Below are 26,309 nucleotides of genomic sequence, written 5' to 3'. Positions count from 1 at the left end.
GGTCTAACAAATAACTTACTTGGATTTATACTCAATACTTTTCGCTATATATCCCAGCATCCTGTTGGCCTTTTTTACAGTGGCTAGAACCTGAAAGGCTTTGATTAACCATTACTCTTTGTCATGTTCTCGGCAAATTAACAAGTTTGCACACATTTGCCATGAGCTGGGTTTCAAAAGTGAGGGGTTCTGGTGGTTCCATTATGGTTTGGGTGGACTGCAAGTTCCAGCATTTCTTTCCTGTCGAGAATGGTGTCTTCTAGTATGACAGTGCCCCTATCCACCCGTTGGTTTGATAAGAATGACATCAGTGTTATCCATATGCCATGGCTTTTTCAGTTACCTGATCTGGACTCAATGGAACATTTATGGTAGATCCTATAATTACATCTGAGAGTGTTTTCTTCCTTGTGGAAGAATGGTATTGCGTCCCTCCGACACAATTCCAGATACTGGTGTATGTGTAGTATCATTCACGGAGGGTGGGATTCAATTGGTAGGGAATCTGCTCTTTGCTCATTTGTGACTCCTCTTGTCATTCAGCCACCTGCAGCATGCCTGCATCAGCCGTGCAGGGAATTCAGTTCTGTGGGCTAATGGCTGTGCAGCTCATCTAATGGAGGTCTGGAAACAAATCTGGAAGGACAGAAGTGCTGGTCTGCATACTCCCAAATTGATGGAGGACATTGCAACAATGAAATGGGCCTACAAATTAGTTTGAGAATTTCAAATGAGGTGGGAATAGTAGGCCTAAATTAAATTCATGCAAAATAAAGTGCAGATATTGTTACAAAGAAAGAAATTAACTGAAATATTGGCAATTACTTTGATGAAGAAAACCAAACACGGTGGTAAATTTTTAGTTCCCTTGGCTGCAGACAATAGCTGCAGTAAACAATGTCTGTAAATTTCCAATAAACTTGAATATATTCCCTAGGTTTTTATGAAAAACCGGAGGTCCTCCTCACAGTTTAAAGAAGCTTGAGTTTTACTCTTCACCCACTCACCGGATGAGAAGGCATCACGTTCTAGGCTAGGTAAAATAAAGACAAAGACAGATCTACTCCAGTAGCCTAAACCTTCAGCATTGAAAATACCAGCACATTCGTTACCATGGATGGCATCAGCCAATCACATCATGTATGCAAACGCCCTATGATAACCTCCACCTCGCCCGCCTCTAACGCACGCTCAAACGCAGCGGAATATCGACGTCTGTATTGTCCAATGATACATATGATGGGTGGAGTTTTTATTCTGTGGGCCTTAGTTAGAAGGCGGACTCTAAGTCTGAGTAGCCAAAGGGATTCAGTTCTTGTGTGAGGGTGGTACTACTATAATTGGGAAGTTGACTGACGTTTACCGGCTGACTTGGAGGAAATCCGTTTCGAGAATACAAGGGCCAGGAGAGCTTCTCCGTCTGCTGACAGACACGAAGCAGGCTAAATAAACGCATATCAATCCTTATTTCGGCTAGTGGGAATATATAAATAATAATTTTGAAGATGGTTTGTGGAGGATTTACATGTTCAAAAAATGCTCTTTGTTCTCTTAACGTGGTGTACATGGTGAGTAGGCTATCACAGGTGTAGGTATCAGTCTTCTGAACGGCAACGGTACAGCTAGCTTGTTGATCGATCGCTGGTGTCAGATGAAGGTCCATTTTCGTGAGTGACTGATTCAGATAATATTCGTAATCAATAGTGTTTAACACTAACAGGCGTGTTGGTCTACCGAAATGTAGCCAGTAGCTACTCTAGCTACTTTACAAACTATCGTTTGCTATCAAAACGTACCATCAACAAGTAACGTGACCGTGTAACTAGGACGCTGTGTATCTAAACAATTTAACGGATATTGGTTGGATTTCTATTGTTTGTTTCCCCAAATAACTAGGTTGCCAGTATGTTTCACGGTTACGCTCCACGAAAGTGCTACATTAAATGGCGTTCTTGCCGGGAAGCCTTTCGATTTCATCTGTTAGATAGCGCTAACCGGTTAGCCTGCATAAAATTTGTTAGCTTGTCTTTTCTTTGTTAATAAGCAACCGGATCTGTGTAATTTTACACTGCCAAATTCAATGATTTGCCTTTAACTACCGGACAAATCTCCATTGAAGTGAAGTAACGGCTAACGGGCTCTCTAATAATATCACAAGATCTGCAAAATGATTGCGAAATGGCTACACTTTACAAACAGGCCCCCTGATGACGTCACCTCGGTTTGCGTTCCGAAGCTTTTGCACGCTTGCCTGATAGCTGAAGCTGTTCTTACAATATCCTGGGATTTAAACGATTTGCTGAAGATGACTTAAACCATTATTGGATGTTTTGCCATTAATTGCCTTTGATTATTTACTTCCCACGTTTATGCTACGCGTGTAATAAATTACACTGGCTTTGATAGTTTAGGCTAACTAGCTAACTTTAGCTAGCTTGGTCGTGGAATTACAGATTAGTTGTAAAATGTTGGAGACATTGTTGGCCTTTAAAAGCTTCTTTAAATGTTGGCCCAGTTGGCTGTGAATGGTCTTTCATTAAAAAGCTTTATAAAGTGGTTGTTCATTTTAAGGTTCACACACTGGAGTCGCTCTGAGGTTTGGAACAGGGGAGTAGGACAGCCAAATTTAGTTTCAGTGGCATCACTAGATTGCTAGTGCTTTTAAAGATCATCAGTCAGACATTGTTTTTAAAATGGACTGAGAGCCCGTGACACACCTGATTACGACCTGTTTAACAGGTCTGGGCCTTTTAGAAGCTTTCTGGGTACTCAACATTAGGTCAAACATAACGTTGTTTAACTAGGATAAGTGGCAATAGCTCCAGAAAGCGCCGCTATTCCGGTTGTGTCCACAGCAGGTAATTTATGCCTTCACTTACACATAAATGTGGTGGCTTCAATTCATTTAAATATTTGTAAAGACGTGTTCTGAGTCGTCGGTTCGCGAGGGGAGAAAAGGGCTGGGTCTTGAATTGTTTTCTTTGCCGGTGGTCCGACATTTTCCCCATCATGGTCTCTCAGTGGTCAGCAGTTATAACAAGCACGTGACGTTGTTTCAGCCGCGGACCTCTTCATTGTCGACATTATTTGTACCTAAACGATAGATTGCTTCATTCCTGTATGTTTTGTTTTAAGTGATACGTGCCAGAAACAAACAGATGTGTAGCGTCCAAACTCCCAAAGAACAATTTATTCTGGCGTCATATGTTTTTAGGAGTTGCGTAACTGATAAAGAATCTCGTTGGCTGAATATTTTCTGTGTCGTCTATTTGATGTCATTTTTGGTTGCCTTATGATGTCCTGAGAATAGACTGTCTACTCAAAGACTGTAGTGTATATACAACCTGCTGCCCTGCCTAGGTGTAACTTGGCTGGATGGCATACCTGCCATCCCAATAGAAATGAATCATTGCTGTGGTAAATCACACAAATGAAAATATCCTTCGCCCAGTACAGTTTATGCTGTATAGGTATGGGGCATCCTCGCCAAGGCGTAACTTGGCTGGATGGCATACCTGCCATCCCAATTTGGCTGATAAAGTTTTGACAAATCCACAAGTAGATTTCTTGTCCCAGGACATAACACTATTTCCAAAAGGTTGTTGGGTTATTCCCTCAATTTTTCACATGGTCTCAAATTTTTCTGTTCAAATTTTGTAGACATGTAGAAAACAGTCATATCAAGCAATCGTTGTGATATTTTTTTTTTAAAAAAGGTTTGGTGGTTATCTTTAGTATTAAGTAACCCAACTGAGATGCTTCTGCTCAGTGTGAGCATTTCCAGGTTTCTTTTCAGGAACACGCTCTAAAAATTGATCACAGTTAAATACTCGTCAAGCAATAAGGGTCGGAACATTGTTTTTGCGGGGTATATGTATTCCTCGGTTGTTCGGATTCTGCCTGGGTAGTGCGGCGGTGTGCTCGGCATGGCTAGTCAGTCAGAGCGCGGCTCTCTCTGCGTCTCCCCAGCTGGTGGGGCTGCTGCTCATCGGCGTGGCGGCCTGGGGAAAGGGCTTCGGGATCGTCTCCAGCATCCACATCATCGGCGGGGTGATCGCAGTGGGCTTCTTCCTGCTCCTCATTTCCATCGTGGGGCTCATCGGCGCGCTCAACCACCACCAAGTTATGCTCTTCTTTGTATCCTTTTGGGTAACCAATGGAGTGCGGATTGGATCGTGACACGCGCCTTCCCATTAGTGGGTTCATGCCATGTCTCAGGCCTGTATTCAATCAACGTTTTTTTTTTCTAAACTTTGACTCACAAGTAAAACACAGGTAATAAAATCTGTCTTCGCAAACTCCGTTTGGTGGAGCTCAAACACCACTCGCCAAACTGAATAAATGAATTATTTCTGCTCTTAACCATTACAATATTTAATTGTTAGCCAAGGTAAAAACAGCTGTTAATTGAGTCCCAGCCTTGGTCTTTGTACCTCACTTTCCCAGAATGCAACGCATTGGCTTTGCAGATTAGATCTTGGCGTGTAAAATTAACATTAAGTTGAACTGTTGGTTTGCAATTTCCTTGACTCTTCCTCCTCAGTATATGGTCATTCTCTTCCTGGTGTTCCTCTTCCAGTTCGGAGTGTCTTGTTCTTGTCTGGCTATGAACCGCGGACAGCAGGTAACCCTTCACCTGACAACGTGTACCCTCCAATCAAAGCAATTCTCAAATCACTTTACACTATTCTTTCATAATCACTTTACACCATTCAGCTTAAACTAGCTTTACTATGCTTGTTTGCTCTTCGCATTGTGTGTTTGTGTTTGAATTTTAAGTTGTATAAAGGTTTTGTGAATTAAGGTTTTGTTTTATATTTAATGTCTTGTTTATGTACGTTTTGAATTTTTAAAAAATTGGGCATGTGACTGTACGTTCGATATGCAATGTCTTGTGTGTATACAGTTTGAAGTTTAAAGAAAGCTCTTTTGTGACTGGTTTTGGTATGTAGGTGATGCCTTGTTTTGAATGTATTGAATTTTGAAATATGCTTTCGAGAAATTGAATTGGCTTTACATTACATACCAAAATGCCTGCTAAATGATTAGGCTTGATGCCAAGCCATTGGTGTCTGATGTAGTAGCTTTACTGGCATGAACTTAAACAGGATTGGTTGTAAATCGCTTTTAAATGCAAAGATGTAAATATTACTGACCATTGTTTGAACTTCCATCCCCTTTAAAAATGAAAATGAACACAAACTGTTGCTACAAAAAATTCATATAGGCGGTCTACACAAAACAGACAGTATGAAATATTACTCCAATATAAATATGTATTGTCACTTGGAGGACACTCAGTTCCTCAAGTTCCTGATATTTTTACCTGCTTCAGGGTCTGGTTCTGGAGGGTTCTAGTAACTTTTTTTTGTCCTTTAAAATTTTACCAATTTTTATCCCACATTTTTCCTTTTATTTTTACTTCCGATTTTGAAAGGCCAGTTATTTTCAGGTCTAGCTGCAGCATTTAGGGATTAAGTTCTGGACTGTGATGTGCGTCATTGAATCAAGTACTAGCTGGACCTGAAGCAGGATCAAAGATGGAGGCCAATTAATTAAAAACAAATGTATGTTATACTGTCAGGTTGACCCCTCTGTCCCTCCCTCCTCTTCCTAGGAGAAGCTGCTGAACACCACCTGGGACATGATGAGCAACGACACCAAGAAGAGCCTGGAGCAGCAGCTGGACTGCTGCGGCCTGGTCAACTCCACGCTCAGCCAGGAGCAGTTCAAAGTCGACGTCCAGCTCTGCACCGCGGTACGGCTCCCGGCCCACCGCCGAACGGCCCACTTCCCCATCAGCAGCGGCAGCCGTCTGATAGGCTGGGCCTTTTAATGAAGAAATGAACATTTCAAGTTAATTTGCCTGCACTTTAGATAGGACACTTCTCACATAGCAAGCACGCTATACTTGCCTTTTAGACTTTTAGCCTCAGACTGAAGGATTTTTTTGCCAAATATCATGACATTAAGAGAATGGCCATCTAAAAGGCGCTGCTGTTCCTCAAGAGAGTCATGGCCGTGTGCTACCCCAGTTATATGCATGACGCCTCCCAGACTTGTTTGTGTGAAGGTCTTGGGTTTTCTGCATTGCTAACATGCCTCTGTGTCCCCCAGCCATGTAAAACCAATGGCAAGTGTCTCACCTGCGGGGACAAGATGCTGCAGCACTCCGCCGAAGCCCTGAAGATCCTCGGGGGCGTCGGCCTCTTCTTCAGCTTCACCGAGGTGAGCCCCGCCCACTGCAGGCTAAGCCCCGCCCACCGGCACACTCCTGTCAGTACCACAGCGTGGACGGGGTGGTTCCAGATCACTGAAGCTGTGTGCTTTTCCTTACAGATCCTGGGCGTGTGGCTGGCTGTACGCTACAGGAACCAGAAAGACCCCAGAGCAAATCCCAGTGCTTTTCTATAGATGCACGCACTGGCAATATGGAGAGGAAAAACACACACACACACACACACACACACACACACACACACACACACACAGAATGAACACACAAACGCACAATAAGCAACCCATAGACACGCAGACACATACTGATAATGGCCACACTGAGACACATTTGCACAAACTTTATCCGAAACGTGGAGACATGCCAACACGCACCGATGGATATTCAATCCAGAGCTTCTTTCGGCCATTTTGTACTGAGCCCTACCTACGCTGTACGTGTGAGCCATGTGTGTGCGTATGCATATGGTGTATGTGACGTATGACGCACATGTACAACGCAACACGTGTATTTATAAATGTCTCCATATTGTACTGACCTTGCCCTTTGCAAACAAAAGCGTTGGAAAATGCACACATGCAGCCATATCCACAAAGGCTGTCTGCACAGCAGTTCCTGATGCGTTACTTTCCTCGCGTATGATTGGATGGTTGCCTGCATTCACGCCCCTCCGAACACTACCATTGGCCTGCTTTGCTCACGCCCCCTCCCTCCACCTTTCTGCCATCCTTGACGTGTGCGCAGTAACAAGCAGGATAGCCAACTCGTTGTGCAGCAGACCTCTTATTTTTATTTTGTTTTCTTTTTGGAATAACAAAAGGATTTAGCAGTCCTGGAAACTGCACGGTCTCACCGCCCTGCAGTCCTCTGCCATGGTCCCACTCCTGTGCATTTTCATCATGCCCAGATGATGTGTCCTTCATCCCACTACAGAAGGCAGAGGCACTTTCCCGCGCCAAGGCTAAAATGATGAGTTTGAATGCTTCCTTCTCAACCCCTTTTTTGGACAAGATTTGCGGACAGGTCGTTGCGATACTGTGACCTCACGCGAAATCACTCACAAGGAATACAGTTTTTATTTATGTATATTGTTTGTGTATATATACCTGAAGTTTGCGCGCTCGGCAAACCTTTATGTTGCATCTCGCCACGTTCTAAATCTGGCCAAACTGCGAGAATATTCCGTATGGTCGCCATGGATACGTTTGTTTCTCAGCGCAGAGGGAGAACGCGGGCAGTGAAGTGAAGGACTGGGGGATTGCGAATGGATAGCTCCTCTCTCTCCCTCTCTCCCTCTCTCTCTCTCCCTCTTTCTCTCCCTCCCTCCCCGCTCTGACGGTCGCGCCGTGAGACCCGCGGCTAACCCGGCCTACGGGAGAAGGGCGGAGCCAAGCCCGTTTCCTCGGCGACGACCCCACGGACGCGTCTAACTTGGCATAACCGCACGCTATTCCTGTAGCCTGCTCCCTCTTTTCTCAGGGGCTCTTTTCGTTGAGATTTTTTGAATTTGGTAAATTAGCCGAAGTGGAAAAAGCCCTCTACATGCTTAACACGCAGGAAGTAGTTGCTCCTACAAGGTACCGTAACGTGAATTGCTACAGTACGAAGACTAGGGGTGTCCTCCTCGCTTATCGGACAAGTAATGCATAAAGGGTTTAAGACACTGTCTCGGTCCGTTTCCCTTACTTAATTCTTTCATCCTAATTCCCCAGTAGAGGTGGAATACAATTAATGTTGCCTTCAGTTTACTGTAAGAGGCATGCTTGAATCCTTTTTCACGAAGGTGGGATCCTATTATAACCCCACTTGGTATATTTTTCATTTTGCTGCTGTTGTACGAATGCGGCTTCGTTCCTCAATATGGTGTTTTGTTTTATGTTAACTGGATTATAGTATGAAGTGTTCCTTTATATGAGCCTGTTAAATTGAAAATGCTTATCTGGGTATTGGTCTGCATTCCTAAACGATGTGTCTTTCCCTGTGCAGTTAAACCTAAACAGTAGATCATAGTTTCCAGCCATGTTGTTTTCCTCTCCTCAGTCCAATGGGGGCTGCAGTGTTCTTGTACAGCTTCAAGGAGCATTGGAAAAGACCAGAACAATCCCAGTCCCCACACCTTTCCTGCTCTCTTGTACAGTAGCTTAAAATAACAACTTCTCTCAGATTCTGCATTTCCACAAGCCTCATAAGACAGACTCCTCAAATGTACATTTTAAAACGAAGTGTAATTATTGCCATGATTTTACAGCAATTAGGACGTTAGATAAGTTTTTTTGAGTATGTTTAAGCTAGTTGCATGGGAATTTGTCCTTCAGTTGGTAGGCCAAAAGACAATATCATTAGTTGTGAGGAAGTGGGGTTTTCCAAACTCCCAGCAGTTCGCACTGAAAGCCGTCGCTAGGGTAACTGAGGATGGGTAGGCTTAGATCCTAGTTGGATTCTAAAAGAAAAAAAACTTGATGTACTTTTTTTCCTTAATGTTATTAATATTCATTGTTATTTTTGCCAAATGTGTAATTTGAGTGTTCTTATTTACATCAGTGTTTTGTTTTCCCTTAATGGCACTTTTGTTTCTGAACTTGTTGGTACTGCAGAAGAATATTGCCAAATCTGAAAAACGGTAGTTCTGGTCAGGTTGCAAGCTGGTTAACATGGGAGTATTTGGGTTGGTAAGCAACAATTTTCTAATTTAACACACACCTTGTATCCCAATGCGAGTGAAAATGTGTTTGTATGTACATTAAATTATGTAACAAGTGGACATTCTTTAATGCTAATGTTTTACTATGGGGAGACTTCATTTCAATTTTTTTTCGGACTGCGATCAAGATTGGAAATCACGTTTGTATGAAATACTCAGTAATGTAACCGCTGTAGGAAAACGGTGGCGTTCCGTAGAACGTCACAAACTGCCGCCAGGTTTCCTTTTGGGAACCAACCGGCTTTCTAACAGCCTCCATTTCATATCGTCTGGACATGAACCAGGTATCACACCCAGTGTAAAGTCTGAAATCGGTCGACTGCAGTTAGCGTGGCTTACAGATATGGAGCAGTCCTGTTTAACGCTGGTCTCCGTGTAACAGTCGCATGATACTTGTCATGGCGTTCGTTACAAAGTGCTAAATCGGCTAGTGGTTGCAGCTGGGCCATTGCGATTTTTTTCCTCTACATCATACTGTTCACAATGTCCAGCGTGTGTTCTTGGCAGAGATTGGTCCTCGGCCTCCACGCATCCAGCAGCTGCAGGGGTGAGGCTCAGAGACCCGGGACGCGTTAAGACGACGGCATCGTGAGACGTTTGACAGCAGTGGGAGACTAGGTCCACGGCTTGATTTTTTCAAGCATCTTTGACAATCTCTGGACTCCAGCTCCCATCAGCCCCCTCTAACAAAATGGCTTCCGTGGTGCGTTGCCATCCGAATCGATCTCGGGTTTTGAACATGTTCCCCACCTTTAACTGGAAGTAAAGACTTATCAGACAGAGACCTTAGAAGCAACTCATTTAGGCGTTTATTTTTAATTTATTGAACTGACGGTACTGGGTTGTTGGGCAAGCAAATGTGTGGCAGGAGGAGTTGGAGTGATGTGGGGTAATATTCCCTTTGTTTGCAGTATATCACCTTGTACATTTGTCTTTGTTTTTTACGTGAAACCCATCTCTGGGCACACTGTACTTGTTTTCCTGCTGAATTGAATTTTTTTCCCCTATTAAAAAATGTCAAGATCCTAAACGGGTTCTTTGAGTTGCCTTCTTGCAATTGTCGTCGGCCCTCAAATTTTGAGCTAAGTGCCTTTGGGGGGTCAACTCTGCACCCCATCCCACAATAGATTACTGCGGCTAAAGCACGTACACTCCTCTTCTGGGGTCTACTGTGACCCATAGATTGTTCGTACACAGAAATATTTTATTGCAGGCGTTGAAAGCTTGATGGGTGTAGAGTTCAGCCACGGGGTGGACCCTGTTCCTCCTGTCCTCCAGAGACTCAGCACTGATAGTGAACTTGCTTGTGCACACAGCTTGGACTCATCGGAGAATGACTGGTAGGGTAGCCTTTAGCACAGGGTTGGGCAAAATTCCATTACCGATTACTCTGACCATTCCAATGGTCTTAATTCCACTGAACCGAATGCCGGGAGGAACTGGGCTGCAGTTGCTCAGAGGGGCGTCTGGCCTACACGATTCTGAGACCGATTCTTTTCTTTAGTTACCCACATGATTTGTTGTGCGGAATTCTGGAACTTAAATGCACTCAAGAGCAGCTTTCAGTTTCTGAGGCTCTGGGAGACTGACTCGACCGGGAGGCGTGTCCGCTCAAATTACTTTCTCCACTGTCTCATTCTCTTCTTTTCCCTTCTGAAGAAAAAGGAAAAGATACATAAGGATGAAGGACTATCTGCTCCTTTATAAAAGATCTTTTTTGTAAATTGGCTTGGACTAGTTAAAGAAAAGTTTGCTTTGGAATGAAAATTACATTCTAACACCAACCAGTTTGTTGGTTATATTCCATGCTTTGGAAACAGACCTTTGAAATGTTACTGCTCAAGATAAATAGCTATGGAAAACCTGTCGCAAAAATTAAAAAAAAATAATATTAACCAATACAATAAGGAACTTTCGGACCCTTGAATTTTCCACACTGATAATGAAGTGCTTTTTCAAATAATTCAAGGACAAGTGGCAACCCTGTGGAAGAAATCATTCCTCGTACAACGGGAAGTGAAAGGAAAGCAGCATTTAATAACCATGGTAATATCAAAACATTAACTTTGCGTTACGTTGAATCAATACCCATGTTTTGGTTAGCAAGTGATGGAATGTTTTCCCCAAAGTTATGAGCGGAGCGAAACGCAGGAATGCAGCTAGGACTGACGGGTGTGCTCAGACAGAAACGCTGTTCGGCTCGATCTCCGTCCACAAAGACGTCAGTGTGCGCGGCCAACGCACCACGCGCATTTCCCCCACTCAACCAATTGAGCCGTTGAAATGTTTGAAATGACTCCCAAAACAAAACAAAAAAAGCAGAGTTAATATCACTTGCCGTTATTCCCACAGATATTCCTTAAAAATATAAAATATAGGATTAAAAGACAACCAAGGGCCGTTAGTGATACTCAGACTTGCATTCAATCAACATGTGCGCTCTGAACTTTGACCTGCAAGTAAATGTCTTTCTTCATTAACTCAGTTTGGCAATTTTTTGTGATTTCTCTACACAACAAAATTTTCTTGTGAAGAAAAAAAACCTTGAATTTTCACTCGGTCAAGGTCGAGGACACATGTTGCCTGAATGCCAGCAGCAGTTTGCTGGTTGCTTTGGGATTCCTCCTCCCACAAATTGGTCCCAAACTCAAAAGTGTTTCCCTCACTTTTCCATCCCAGTGTTAAGTCTGTCTCACTCTCAACCCCTTTTTTCTCAAACGGAATGTTCCCTTGCTTCTTATAAGGCAGTATATTATGATGGAGCACCATTAGGAGTCCCGCAGGCTTTCCTGAAGAACGAACTAGGGCATAGATACGAGGGATTGCATTGTTCCAAATCCAGAAACCACTGGCGTTCAAGTTGCACCTACGGCTCACTGTCCTCCTGTTACGTTCCCCACAGGTGCAATTAACCCTTTCTTCCACTCCACCCTTTACCGACTTTGTTCATCAAACCCCTCCCCTTCCAACGCCAGACATCATCACCCCTCCTGAAAATACAGATGGTCCAATGCGTTCAGGGCTGAGATTCGTCGTAGGGGGTCAAAGGTCAACATCTCCTGTGGGAGGGGAGGGGAGGGGAGGGGGGGGGAAACACATTTAGAAACAGTCGAAGATACAACCAGACACAAACTGCATTTCAATAGCTTACTTTTCCATCTGCTATTAACCCAACATATCCTCAGAGTGGATCGCCATGTAGCCAAAGGTCAGTAATGCAAAACATTTGGCTAACACATTCCAGTGAATAATTGGAAAGGCTTGACCCATAATATGCTGCTCCTGCAATGTGATTTCCTTTACTTTAAAACAGATAAGGTGACGTCATTATAATCATTAATGAATAATGCACTTGAATGCCATTTTCAAAGTTTTACAAACATTTAATTGGTCATCACATATAAAAAGATACTACTTTGGAAAATTGAAGTGGGTAAAAAAAAAAAAAAGAGCCAATGTTTGATTAGGACACATCCACTAGAAAAGGAGCGCACAGTAGCATGTTAGCACCAGCAGTGTCAAATAATATCATTGGTCGATTTATCCCTACAGAAAGCCGTTTAACCATTGGTCGGGCCCACCGACTCCACATCCTCTCCACCTCCCTCAAACCAGTGCACCGTTGTCTTACCAGCAGCAAGTCTGCCCCCTGGTGGCTGATCTCAGGAACAAAGTCAGTGATTGGACGGTGGCTGAGCGGGCCGAAGTTGCGCTGTGACAGCGTGACATCAGCGGGCCAGTCCTCTTCTGCCGGTAGGCCGATCACTCTGCAGAAGGATCCGGAAAACCAAAGCGGGTTAGCGCCAGCAGCCAGGCGGTCGCGCGCGGAAGTGGCTAACGGCACTCAAAATCCACACCGGGCCCGATACTCACTCAAAAATCTTTCCCAGCTGATCCACTTCTGACTCTCCGCGGAACAAGGGCCTGAGACAGACGAGAATAAAGAGGGGGGGGGGGGAGGAATTCCAGTAAGATTCCTTCTGTCCGTCAATCAAATTCACTCTTTCTAGAGAAAGGATGGTCAGACTCCAGTCCCAGAGGGCTGCAGTGTCTGCTGGCTTTCGATGCATTTCAGCACTTAAGCGGTCATTCACGTCACCGATTGGCTGAAGAGTCCACATGGCTTTCTTCAAGGCCTATACTAGCAGCTGATCAAAGGAAACCCAAAATACCCGCAGACGCTGCAGCCCTGTCAGGACTGGAGTTAGTCATCTCTGTCCTACAAGCGTCGCAAGAAAAAGCTGAGGGCTGCAGTTAGTCACCTCTGTTCTACAAGCATCGCTAGGCAAAGCTGCAGGAAAGAGCTGCAACGGTCTTCTGAGAACTGATGATTCATCAGGAAGTTAAAAAAAAAAAAGCACACTCACTCCCCACGGCAGACAATCTGTGACACAGCGACACAGACCTCAAAAGGCAGATCAACAAACAAAATCATTCATAAGAGAACTTGACCAAAGCCTCCTTATATCCAGGGGATTCAAATTTTGACAGTTGCAACAAAAAAAAACCCACACTACGGGACTAAAAGGAGTTTTGGGGGCCCCTGGTTTCTAATATATTTTTCAGCCTGCAGGGGACAGGTGCCAAAGACATGTTACTGAAATTCCACACAAAGCAATGGCTGAAACTAGCCAATCGTAACCCGATTTACCGCAAACTCCACGAAGCCATAGAGCTCAGCAGCACGGTATGGCGAGCTGCAGTAGTGGTGCCGCGGTTCGAGTTTGAGATTAACGGGGCCGGGGCTGACCCTCCCTCAGGCTGGGCTGGCCGTTGCGGCAGTTGGCGTTGAGCGAGATTGATAAGCACGGCCTCTCTCAGGCCCCCTTTTATCGATGGACCACAGACAACAGGGCCTGCGGCACTTGCTTCATCTGACCACTGGGGGGCAGCAGAGGGTCTCGCCACAGAGAAGAGTTTAAATCCGTTCTCAAGTCTCCGAACACCAAACCCAAACCCCTTCATCCTCGGTCCCGGGGGACGACTCACTTGCGTCGAAACATCTCGGCGAAGATGCAGCCGGTGCTCCAGATGTCGACCGGAGTGGCGTAGGACGACTGCAGGAGAACCTCGGGGGCGCGGTACCACAGAGTGACCACCTAAGAGGGCGGGGGTGGGGGGCGCAAAGGGAGAAACCACATATGCATTTTTGTAGCACATTCTGTATTTGTACCCTTGTCCATTCCAGTTGTGCGTGTGTTCGTGTGTGTGTGTGTGTGTTTGTTTGTGCGTTCGTGCATGTGCGTGTGTGAGCGCTGGTGCCCTCGAGGTGCATTTACCACTGGGGTGAGGGCCATGTGGCAGCTGTAGATGCGGGCGAGTCCGAAATCGGCCAGCTTGACCTGTCCTCGGCTGGTCACCAGGATGTTCTCCGGCTTCAGGTCGCGGTGGACGATGCAGTTGGAGTGGAGGAAGGCCAGCCCGCACAGCAACTGCCGCATTAGGTCCTGTCAACAAAGATGGCAGCCGGCTTCCGTCACTGAGCGCGTCTTCATCTCATTTCAACACCGAATTTAAAGAGCACCTTGAGCGACCCAAAGCCATGGCAACATCCAGAGAACATATCTGGATGCACTTATACAGGGGTGGCCACCATTGATTCAGGCGATCTGCAGGGTCTGCTGGACTTTCTCTTTAAAATCAACAAATTTAAACCAAGAAAACAATGTAAGGCGAGTTAACTAATCAGCTGCTTTATTTGATCAATTACGTGTTAAGGAACAACAGAAACAAGCTAGACTACCCTTCTACAACCAGGGCTAGGCCACCCTGGCACTTATAAACCACAATACACTTGCAGTTCACCCCTCTACGACCACGCAATTGCCTGACATTTGCGACTAAACACTTTCAAGATTCAGCTACATGAGAGCACTCCACTATCAAATGCATAAACTTCACCAGAAAACTATCAAACTTTAAAGTCACAACTATCTATAATCTGACAGCCATAAACTAAACCCCAAAGTCCTTGGAGGCAGATTCTGGAAAGCAGCCGTGTGATAGGTCAGTCATGCGGTCACATGCTCATCTCACCTGGATCTGGCTGGCAGGAAGCCCAGGAGATGGAGCCTTCTCCAGGTAGGTCTTGAGGTCCTGATCCACGTGCTCGAAGACGAGGGTCACCTTCGTCTCCTGGTCCGTGCGCAGGGTGGCGCAAACGTCCATCAGCCTGGGGCAAACACGCAGGCCAGAGAAAGATCAGGGAGGGGCCACAACAGAACCCGGGGGGGGGGGGGGGGGGGGGAGAGCGATGCAAAGCACAGCGCAGAACACACTTGTCTGAGCCCATGACTGTTTGGCAGTGGGAGTGGCTGTGAGCGGCGGTGTGAGCAACTGCAAGTGACACTGTGAGTGATCGTAAGCAGCGCTGTGAGTGATCGTAAGTAGCGCTGTGAGTGACTGAGTGATCATAAGCAGCGCTGTGAGTGACTGAGTGATCATAAGCAGCACTGTGATTGACTGAGTGATCATAAACAGCGCTGTGAGTGATCATAAGCAGCGCTGTGAGTGACTGAGTGATCATAAGCAGCACTGTGAGTGATCGTAAGCAGCACTGTGAGTGACTGAGTGATCGTAAGCAGCACTGTGAGTAATTGTAAGTAGCGCTGTGAGTGACTGAGTGATCATAAGCATCGCTGTGAATGACTGAGCGATCATAAGCAGCACTGTGAGTGACTGAGTGATCATAAGCAGCACTGTGAGTGACTGAGTGATCATAAGCAGCGCTGTGAGTGACTGAGTGATCATAAGCAGCGCTGTGAGTGGCACAGTGAGTGAATGAGTAACTGTGAGGGACCTTGAGCGGCACAGTGAGTGAATGAGTAACTGTGAGGGACCTTGAGCGGCACTGTGAGTCTGAGAGAGCGGCACAGTGAGTGAATGAGTAACTGTGAGGGAACTTGAGCGGCACTGTGCGTCTGAGAGAGCGGCACAGTGAGTGAATGAGTGACTGTGAGGGAACTTGAGCGGCACTGTGCGTCTGAGAGAGCGGCACAGTGAGTGAATGAGTGACTGTGAGGGAACTTGAGCGGCACTGTGCGTCTGAGAGAGCGGCACAGTGAGTGAATGAGTGACTGTGAGGGAACTTGAGCGGTACTGTGAGTCCGAGAGAGCGGTGTCGTCTTACTTGACCACGTTGGGATGGTCAAACTGCTCCAGCCGCTTCAGCAGGGCCACCTCGCGGACCGTGGACAGAGGGAGACCGTCCTGGTCCGTCTGGACCCGAACGCTCTTCAGCGCCACGAACTGGCCGCTCAGCCGGTCCCGGGCCTTGTACACCGTGCCATAGGCCCCGCCTCCAATCTCTGCCACGCGCTCGTACTGCGTCGCTGCCTCCTGAGCCATGGCCAGCCTGAAGGGGCGTGGCAAACAGCGAAATCAGCATCCCTCTTTCATTAATGACAACGGAAAAAAAATACAGTAGCGCCAATTTTGCTACAGCAATGCATTTACAGTATAAACTTCACCACTGCTGTAAATACTGGAAGAAATTAGATTAACAAATAAACACTGTGGTAGACCTTGTGGACCAGTGGTTTACTCACTGTCCCAGACTGGGAAGTACATCTGGCCACTAGCCTGTTTCTTTGCACTTGGGATCCACACCATTTTGGTCAGGTATGAAATATTAGAAAAGAAAAGCTAATAGTTTTATAAATGTCTCCTGCATTGACATTTTGATTTGTAAAACAGGAAGAAAATCTTTGTCTCAGTCTCCTGTACTTAACATTAATTGCAAGCATTTGCGGTGTCTCTTTCCGCATTTGGCTGGGATTAGTAGTGAATTCCTGAGCAGTTTGACTGTGAAGGGGGGGGGGGGGGGGGTGTGCAGGGCGGAATCTGACCTCATATCTACCAAGACAAGAAAGAATTCAGTCAACATTCTTGAGGTGAAACACAAAGGCCACACAGACCCAGCAAAAAGTCTGGAACATTGTTTAATGTTGTAGCACCCATTGCCCAGATATGGAAACAGCAGAATCAGGCAAAAAAAATCTGCAAAAACAGCTCACTATTCTATAAATGTCATTTAACACATTCCCGAAATTCAGGTATCTATCTTAATTAGCATCAGTAATAGTCGGGGGGGGGGGGGGGGGTTAGGGTTAGGGTTAGGGGGGTAGCAACTAATTTATTCCGATTGTCAGGATTATAAATAATTTGCATAAAACACGCATATGTAATCAGCGCTCCTGTTAGAACAGGTGTACAAACTACAAACAGGTCCCAGATGAACACTAGCATTTTGGTTTTAGGCCTACATCATTTAACATAAACAAAAAATGTATTTAAAAAGAAATGAAATAATAGCGACAATGAGTACCAGTACTTGACGTTGCAATATTTAAATTAAATTATAAAATAGCATAGTCAAAGTCAAAGAACATAGTTGGTAAGTGCTGAAAAACGCAACGAAAAAAATGCAACTGGTTGGTAAGTGCGATGAGCTCCGAGAGCTTTCGATAAGGACAGCTTGCGGGTGCCCAGTGGCTCTGACGGTCAGCACAGCTAGGCCTAATTTGAAAATGAATGCGTCGGCTACAATAAGGAATGGGACAATCGAAATATTCGGTTTGACATGATAAATGTAACTGCGCCTAGTTCATGTCTAATTATTACAATATCTAAATGGTATGCTAAGGTCGTCGCTTACCTAGTTAAGATAATACTAGTCCCCTTAAAATTACGGAACTCATTATTTTAATGGACCCCTTTCATTAACCAAAAGTATAACAATACATTTTCGCGACTATTCTTGCCTTCCGTTCCTTGTTAGCTTCCGTTAATGGCTGGAGGGGCGACAATAACCAATGCGTTTCCTCAACACGTGGTGTATACTGAGAGGGCTCTTTTCTTTGTTAATTAAGCGGTGGAGCTTCAAAGGCCGGAGACTCAACTTCGAAAATCTTGATACTTAGCTTCTATAATTTCCTCAAGCCAGATATCACTTGTCGATCTTGCCTCATTTGGTCATCTAACTTTGCAAAATAGCTTTATACAGTAGAGTATGCTCATTTGTAAAATTTAGCGAACAAATTTCATTCTATTTCTTATAGACTATTAGCATAACAGCTACTAGAGAACGCTACTACCAGAAACACGCCTAAATTAAAACTAACAAGTATGTACAGATTGTTATTACACAAAGTATTGAACAGATGTTATAAAGGTTCGTTTTGACCGGATGCACTACTCACCACGCTCCTTCTCGTTTTCTTTAGCTAGCGAGCTAGCTCTAACAACTTTAATTTGTGAGCGTAATCATCTCCTCCAACCAGTCCTTTGTGTTTATGATTGCATCAGAAAATGCAAGAAAGCAGGGGTTTGTTGGTTTTTGCTGTTAATACTGGTGTACAGAATGTGTGTTGAGATTATTCTGTAAAAACTTTGGCCTGACTTCACTTTTTTCCAAACACTCCAACCTAGTATAATAGTTGACCGTACGCGCTTCCTGTCGAAAGCATAGGCGGAGCCAAAACGCCCCTTTGCCATATTTTAACCAACCACGGCTCAAAGTTGACAAACAGCACGCCTACTTTCTTTTAGCCCAACCCGACCATTTTTGATTGAGAAAAATGTGCAAGTTCTGCGAAGAACATAAAGCAGCCTAGACTATTATTCTGAAAAATATGATGCTTAAATTATAATGTCTCATTGCGTTCTGTAATGTGCAGAGTTGGCTACCTTATTGATGTAGGTACCAGTGCATTGCATATGTGTTTAAGTGACGATTTCGCAACGTTAGAATTCAATACTGTGTAGTCTAGTGACGGTAGAGGACTTTGAGTTAGAATTAGCTCCTACTTTGATTACAAGCAATTATTTATTTAGGCTAGCCCCGTATTTTGGTGTGCGTCTAAATATATTTTATTGTCTTTTCAAATAATTCGAATTCAGTGTTTGTGCTTTTCAGTACAATAATCGTGGTGTATTGCCTGTGAAGGAGAACTGTTACCGAATCTTCCGCCCCCGGCTCACAGAGACAGTAAAGTAAGCGGCGTGGCGCTGTCCGAGCGACACACAACCCGCCCCTCATCCCAGCTCTACTGCGATTGGTGAGAAAGCTGCTGTTGCTAGGCTCGCCCGCTGCTCTGCTGTGCTGGCTTAACTGACTGCATTCCACAGGAGACAGTGAGTGGCAGCAATGTAAAACATTTATCTGAAAGTGGCCTATCACTACACACACAGTAAGACATGCTTTTCCCAGTGTTTAAGAACCGTGCCTTTAATATATTATTGGCTGTAGATTGCTACCTAACACTGTTTTTGTCACCCTAATACAAGACAGCATAAATGGTGGTAAAAGTAGAGCACGCTGGTTTCACTTTAAACTATTTCACATTGTATAGAATAGCTTGGGCCGGGAAGGGGAAAACCTCGTTACGTACACGTTTAAAGCTGTATTTCTATTTTGTGTGGGCCTATGGCGACGTTCGTGATTAACACTTGAAATGTGGCATTTCCCCTGTTGCTGATAGATCGGTGTCAATTTGTAATAGGCCTACTGGAACTACTGGATATAGAGTTCGCAGATTAACAAGTGACCAAGACTCGTGGTAGCCTGCACCTCCTATCATGCCACGACGAGAATAACGTTTTTGCATTTAAATGACAAAAGGAAGATAAATGAAGATAAACAATATTGAACTTTTTTGCCGAATTGTTTTAAATTCATTATTAATTGTTACTAAGCGATGTAACAATTCCCGCAATTGGCTTAAATCAGTGGTAAACAACCCTGTGCCAGGAGTTCTACCATTCCATAGGTTTTCATTTCAACCATAATTTGGCGCACTTGACTCTACTAATTATCAGCTGAACAAAATATCTAACAATTGAATGAGGTGTGCTTGGTTAAGATTGGATTGAAAACTTTCAGGATGGTAGATCTCCCAGGACGGGGTTGGTTACCACTGACCCTGAATCAGAATTGTAATTTTTGTTGGTTAAGTCTAAAATGTAAATGTCGTGCTTTTTTGAGGATCTGAATGAAGACTGTAACTTATGCCCGTAAGCATGAAGTTCAATTTAAACATTTAGTCTTTATTTATTTAACATCTTTAACAGTTAGCTTACAACCCTGTCACTCAAATCACGACCCTCAATGTCCAAGAACTGCGGGTTTTTCCACCCTCCCTTTACCTGGGAGTCAGGTGTGAATACAGTCTGGCCAATTAGTAGCGCAAACTGTTCCGCTAATTACTTGGGAGAAAAGAAAACCATGGCCGTTTTTGGATTCGAGGTCCAGATTTGAGTATCCATGGCTTACAACGTCAGCAGTTTATTATTTCAGTCTGAAATAAAAATATATGTTTCAAAACGTGAAATGCTTTTATGTTGAAATTAAAATAGCCTTCCTCCATACAAACCGGCTACAGTTTCTATTCTATAATTTTCGGGACATATTTAAGGGGTCTTTGTCTCAATACTCAGACGCAGCCCACACAAATATGAAATGCGTGGCATACACTGCCCCCTCGTGACGCGTAGAATTACTACAGATGGAATACAGTGCAATTCACTGTGCATGGTTATCATTTCGGCAGAGCTCTCAGATCTGTTCGGGGCTTTAATTGAGCTGAATTTAACATTTATTGAACGCACTTTCTATCGTGGGGCCTTTGCCATAGACAAAAGCTCCTGGAAGTGGTTTTATTCCTCTCTGATTGGGGGATACAAGTAAAAGTCCATCCATCCATTTTCTAACTGCTTGATCCAGACCGGGCCAGGTCGCAGTGGCAACAGGGCAAGCAGAGCAGCCCTCCCCTCTGCCTTCTCCCCAGCGAAGGGTGCCGACACCCAATCGCTTTGTTGCTCAAAGAGTTCTCTCAATAAGACCAACACTTAATCGGATATATTAAATTAGATTAGAGGTCATTGTCCACTTCCATCGAAATGTATTTTTTGCCTCATCTCGAGGGGAAAAAACAAGCGGGATATATTAAAATGAATCACAGGGTGACCTTTAAAAACCTGTTGCCTGCGAGATCTGTAGGAACAAACCCCAGCTAGCATGATAGGTTCCCAGTTAGATAAATGGTCCCATAGATTAAGTGCGTGCTCACTGCAGTGGCTGACTGGCTGTGACCGTTCTGAGCACAGTGTGGCGGTGTACAGTTCCAGTTCCATCAAAAACAAAGCAGAACAAGCAATATTTTAATTGGATCCTCGCAGCCAGTACAAAGAGTCCTTTTGTGATGCTGCGTTACAGCATCTTGCTTATGCGTTCTCCGGAGACAAACTGTCAGAATCAGTCAGTCTCCAAATTGCTATTTTTTAGATAGAGATTTAAACTGGACGCCTCTCTGCAAATCGTAATTTTGGTGAAATAAGCGGGGAGCACCAATGTAAATAATGTAAATACGTTACGTAGGGTTTTAGGTACGTTTCCAGTACATAACGAATTTGGAGCCCATTTGAGCAAACCTGGGCCCTCGTCCTGTCGGGCAGCTCGCGCACGGCCCGTTGCCAGGGCCCTCTCGCTGTGATGCGTGTCCATATGCCGGGTGCGTTTACTTGGAGTGACTGCAGAGCGGCGCTGACTGGGGCGACCATCTGTTCACCAGCAGATATAACGCGGCCTCATCCAGCACAGCCAAGCAGGCACAAGGCAGACAGAACAAACACTACAATGCTCCTTTAGTCTGTCAGAGGGGAAAATTAAGATGACCGTTAATATGCAGTCTCTATGGGTTAAGCATTTCGGCGGTCCATTTGCGACCAATAGGATGGGAAAATTTTAATGTTTCACCCACTGCTTTAAAGTTCAGTGCTAGTCTGATAATACCAGATTTGTAATGGAGGTTGCATTATTGTAAAATATGACGCTTCAATAACATTTATGCTACTTTTTATTTTTCGTGTTGCTTAAACTCAGTCGTTAAAGGTGACTATTAACTGCTATTCCGTTTTCTCGGCAGATTTATTTTATGGCAGTGCATGGGTGAATGGCAATTGTGTATTTGTATGGTTTGTGGCTTTGCTATCGCAGGCCTATACTTTAAAGAAGCTTCGTTACTTCAAACTGTTAAAGCATTTTCCTTCCCCCTCACGCTCAGTGTTTATTTTTTCTGCGTGAAAAAATGGAGTGCGTTCCTTTTGTACTTTTAGGGCGCTGCCAGCGCGGAGTGTTTGCAGTTGGCGTGTGTGACGTGGCAGGTGTGCACCCTGCCCGCGGTCCAGGCCGCGCTGCTGTCACGTGTGGGCCCGCGACTGCGCGCGGACTCCGCTGATAACCTGCGCGGCATATGGCGTGGCTTTGATCCTGAGGAGCGGCCAACGCTGCGCAGTTCTCGGCTGTGCACCTGCCCCCTCTTTCTCCCTTTTTCTGTCCTTTTCTCTCGTCTTCGTTTTGGCGTAACCCCCCGCAATTGACGCCCACCCCGGTCCACTGTTTTACCGAATCCTCCAAACAGGAGCCTTCCTACCTTCCTCCGTACTTGTAAGATAAACCGCATTTATCGCCAATATAATTTTCTTCTGAAACTCAAACAAAAACAGTCATGAAAAAATGAATGCAGGGAGATGTTGGCGTGATGTTGCGCATAGTGGTAAAGACTGGAGTTCGGGGGGCTGATAAATTAATATCCCCAGAGATGGTGTTTATGCCTCCTCCAAGGACAGCATCCCTTTTAATGCTGTCTCTTTCACAGGCCATAAAAGTAAGGCTTTCGGCGCGTATGATGTCCATAGCCATACGTCATAGCTGTAATGACAGTTGTAATAGAAGTAGCAATAATAGTTGTAGTAACGGTAGTGGCCTACTTGCAGAAACAGCAGCGGTGGTGCAAGTAGTAGTTGCAGTAGTAGGCGTGTTAGTAGTAATGGATGATTAATAATTCACGTTTAACTTAATAGCTCATGCTGCATTTCTAGAAATGTACATAATGTTTTTCTATTCTGAATTGCACAGATTGTGCTGCTGTTGTTATCTTACCATCCAACTGTGGTGCTAACCTGTGTGTGTGTGTGTGTGTGTGTGTGTGTGTAGTTTTAGAGACTGCATTAAGATGCAGAGCGATAGTTTATGGACCCTTTCTGCTCGCTCCGTTTGTGCGTTAGACACGCTAAACAGCACTTTGTGGGCCGAGTGGCGCCGTTCTTGGTTTAATGGCAGAATGAAATTCAGAACCGTGGACAGCGACCGCAACCTGCGTTCATGTGTACCATCTGGACTGCATAACCCATTAATTTACCAGAGATTGCCTTAACTGTTGTTTGAGAGTTTTATCTGACGTCATACAGCTAAATGCTGTTTGCTCACTGGTTTGATATACAACGTTGAATTTTATTGGTAGAGGGTTGTCGAAAGTCAAAACCAAATAAAAGCCGGATAGGAGCGATTTTGTAGCGTTTCTGTCATGAAAAATTAAACACACCTGTAGAAAATTATATTAGAACATTTTAAGACGACAAACACGATTAATTATCAATATGCAATATAGGCCTACTGGCGTTGATAGCCGCCAGTGATTGTTTAATCAGTTTCGTTGGGAAACTTGTCCTTACAGCTGTGTCTCTGAAAGCTACAGTAAGTCATAGATTGGTTAAAAATCTATATCTTTTTTTTCCTGCGGTTTCTACGTCATAAATCAAGATTTTGTCTCTGGCAGATGTAAGACCATCGATTTTCGGATCGTGGCAGATTGCTAAGGGCGCCGTCAGAAACGAGGCAGCAGAATTACAGCGGACACCTCGGGGTTATTAAGATGCGATTTTACTCAAATAAAACAAAAAACCTTACCAAATACATAAATATGCATCCTAGAGCCTGATCCAGAACGACCGGTAAACTGGTGGCTTTCTTTCTACGTGGGCTATAGATGACTGCTCTAGATATATCGACGCTCTATGGACTGGACACACTATGTATGGACTGGTGAAAAAGAAAGTTCACCCTCTTTCAATTCTATGGTTTTGCATATTGTAACAGAACTAACCCTTATCTAGTCCTCAGCAAGTCCTAACCTCAGCAAGTCCCCCCCCACAGCAGTCTCCCTGCCTGTGCTTGTCTATGCATTGGCACAGCAGCATGTGCAAGCAAAGGTGGCAAATTAATGTTATCCACTCGAGATTCACATCGCAGAAGGATTGTATGGAACAGAACAACTCCCCCATACTTGCTCATTATGTTAGGACTGAAACCAATGAAATATACTGGAAAATACATTTTCATCATCTGCCAGTTGCTCTGCCTAAAATTTTCTACCACATCTTATTTATTAAGGTGAACCGTACTGGTATATTAACTGACATTCAAGACATGTTCATTTTAAATATTGGTGTGTGTGAGAGCTGGAATCCCTTCTATTGGTGAATCTCTACCACCAGCATCTTCATGCAAACTTCATCCGATCCGATCAGGTGACTCCACCTTCCCAAAGGAAATAAAGTTGCCAATATACAACTGAAATCCTAACTTTATCATAGTGCTTTCCATGAAACTAAATCTAAATTCAATAGGCTATGATGTGGAAGTTGGTCTGTCTAAATAAAATGGTCAGGTGGCAAGAGACTCATCGCTGCTGAGCCAGGCATGCAATCAAAGCCACAGACTGTCTCTCTCTGGCACTGTTTGAAAAAAAAAAATCTTTGGGAAAATCATGACAGAATATTACATAATGAAAAGCCAGACAGGGCAAGGTTTTCTTTTTGGGAACATCCATGTTCCCTGCTTTGTGAAAAACAAAATGGGTTCTGACAGGCAAAAAAATGGCAAAAACAAAAACATTTGAAAACCCTCTTGGAGCACATTCGACACGTAATGTTCACTTTCGCTTGCCAAGAACACCTACAGAGGTTCTGTAAGCTCTCTGAAGGAGGATGGCCTAATGGAGTCACTCAATACACTGGGCCACTTGTAAATATTATTTTCACAAGCTTGTTAAATTTAAATCTTACCTCATGTCTCTGAACATGAAGTCCAATACTCAGTGATGTTTTAACAAGCAGTGCAACAACTATATTCGCTGGAAGTACGTGATAATGCAAATAAAGTAATATAGAATGGGTCACAAACAACTCAATGTAATATATAAACACAATAGAATATATAAACAATATATAAACAAATATATAATTAAACACTAATTACACATTTGAACATTCATTGAGACCCGATTACCTAGCTATAAATTGTATAGTTATAAAAATTAAGAACAATCTTCAAAAATACTATTCAAACAATGCTGGTATCTGGAATAAGCTGCATGGCTACATATATAAACATAGGATTGTTATTCATCCCAGGTTTTCAAAAAATAAAAATAAAAAATTATGTTAAATAAGCCAAAACATTCTCATTGTCTTTCAGTTTTAACTTGAGTTCTGTCACCAGACCATGGGCAGAAGGAAAAAAAATAAATAAATAAAGTCAGTTTAACTAATGGTGCCTTTTTCAAACAGATTTACAACATTACACTGCCATCACTCCCATAATTGTGTGGTAAAAGCCACATTCAATCAAATATTCCAAATATATTGGCATCTTTAAACATTAACCCTACACAGTGCCACCAGTTTTATACTGTTTCATGATCATTTTTTAAACTTGGGCCACTTGATCTTCGCAAGACTACGCAATGTTGAACATATTTCTGTATTTACTAAATGTGTTTGGTTTCAGCTGCATTTACATAGAGACATAATGTGTGAACTTTTGTACTCTATGGCTCCTAGTCAGGAAAACAATGATGAAATAACACTGTCACTCTAAATATGTTGTGTATGGTACCTAGAATGCTGAAACATTAACAGTGTGAGATGAATAAGACCTGAGTTGTTTTCCCCTATTTAATCTAATCACGAACATAATGGTGTTTCAGTGAATTCATTACGGCAATATTTTTTACAAGCTTATTACATGGTTCAGTTCTATTTCGATAGTATTTCATACAGCAATAAATATTACAGATATGCTGTTTAAAGAAACAAAAAAAACACGACATAGATACTTACACTGTCACAGGAATGCAGGATAACAAACAATAAGCACAATGTGGTTTCTTGCATCATTTTAAGTACAAAGTAGCACAATAAAAGCGTAGAAGCAGCCAATTAATCGGTAGCTTTTAAAATGGTCTCCTGGCTCTCATGCGGCGTCAATAAAAATGCTTGCTAAGGTCAGTATTCTGTCATACAATCGCAAAAAGTACCCATTCTTCAAAATAAGAAACTATTAATTAAATTTACATTTGCATACATGATAACTTGATAACTTACCTCGTGCTCTAAAGTTGGGTTTGCTGGTAATGGCCATGAACACATTTCATGCACTGTTTTGCCCCTTCATGTACCACCGCGCGCTATAGTCCAGAGACCTGACCTAGAGAATTGGTTGCACTTTAGATTTCCCGGGTTTACTGGCTA

At 43.8% G+C, this 26,309-nt stretch overlaps 2 protein-coding genes across 4 annotated transcripts; one reads left to right on the top strand and one right to left on the bottom strand.

Moving 5' to 3' along the window:
* Positions 1-1,326: 1,326 nt before the first annotated feature.
* tspan31 (tetraspanin 31) lies at positions 1,327-9,969 on the top strand. Its single transcript, XM_035386945.1, has 6 exons — positions 1,327-1,568; positions 3,970-4,137; positions 4,544-4,624; positions 5,618-5,758; positions 6,118-6,228; positions 6,340-9,969. Exons 1-6 carry the CDS (start codon positions 1,506-1,508, stop codon positions 6,412-6,414), a joined length of 639 nt encoding a protein of 212 aa, XP_035242836.1. The 5' UTR covers positions 1,327-1,505; the 3' UTR covers positions 6,415-9,969.
* Positions 9,970-10,956: 987 nt separating this feature from the next.
* cdk4 (cyclin-dependent kinase 4) lies at positions 10,957-26,305 on the bottom strand. 3 transcript variants are annotated; one of them, XM_035386944.1, is made up of 8 exons: positions 26,163-26,305; positions 16,069-16,293; positions 14,976-15,111; positions 14,219-14,386; positions 13,929-14,038; positions 12,813-12,863; positions 12,571-12,706; positions 10,957-11,998 (listed from the first exon to the last, which is right to left on the bottom strand). In XM_035386944.1, exons 2-8 carry the CDS (start codon positions 16,284-16,286, stop codon positions 11,921-11,923), a joined length of 897 nt encoding a protein of 298 aa, XP_035242835.1. In that variant the 5' UTR covers positions 16,287-16,293; positions 26,163-26,305; the 3' UTR covers positions 10,957-11,920. The 3 variants fall into 3 exon arrangements, with proteins under 3 accessions (XP_035242835.1, XP_035242834.1, XP_035242833.1); XM_035386943.1 differs by lacking the exon at positions 26,163-26,305 and adding an exon at positions 18,140-18,392; XM_035386942.1 differs by lacking the exon at positions 26,163-26,305 and adding an exon at positions 16,670-16,741.
* Between the last annotated feature and the right edge of the window lie 4 nt (positions 26,306-26,309).

The sequence above is a fragment of the Anguilla anguilla genome, chromosome 13 (assembly GCF_013347855.1).
Source record: "Anguilla anguilla isolate fAngAng1 chromosome 13, fAngAng1.pri, whole genome shotgun sequence".
Classification (NCBI taxonomy): Eukaryota; Metazoa; Chordata; class Actinopteri; order Anguilliformes; family Anguillidae; genus Anguilla; species Anguilla anguilla.
This window is presented reverse-complemented; position numbering and strand designations above follow the sequence as displayed.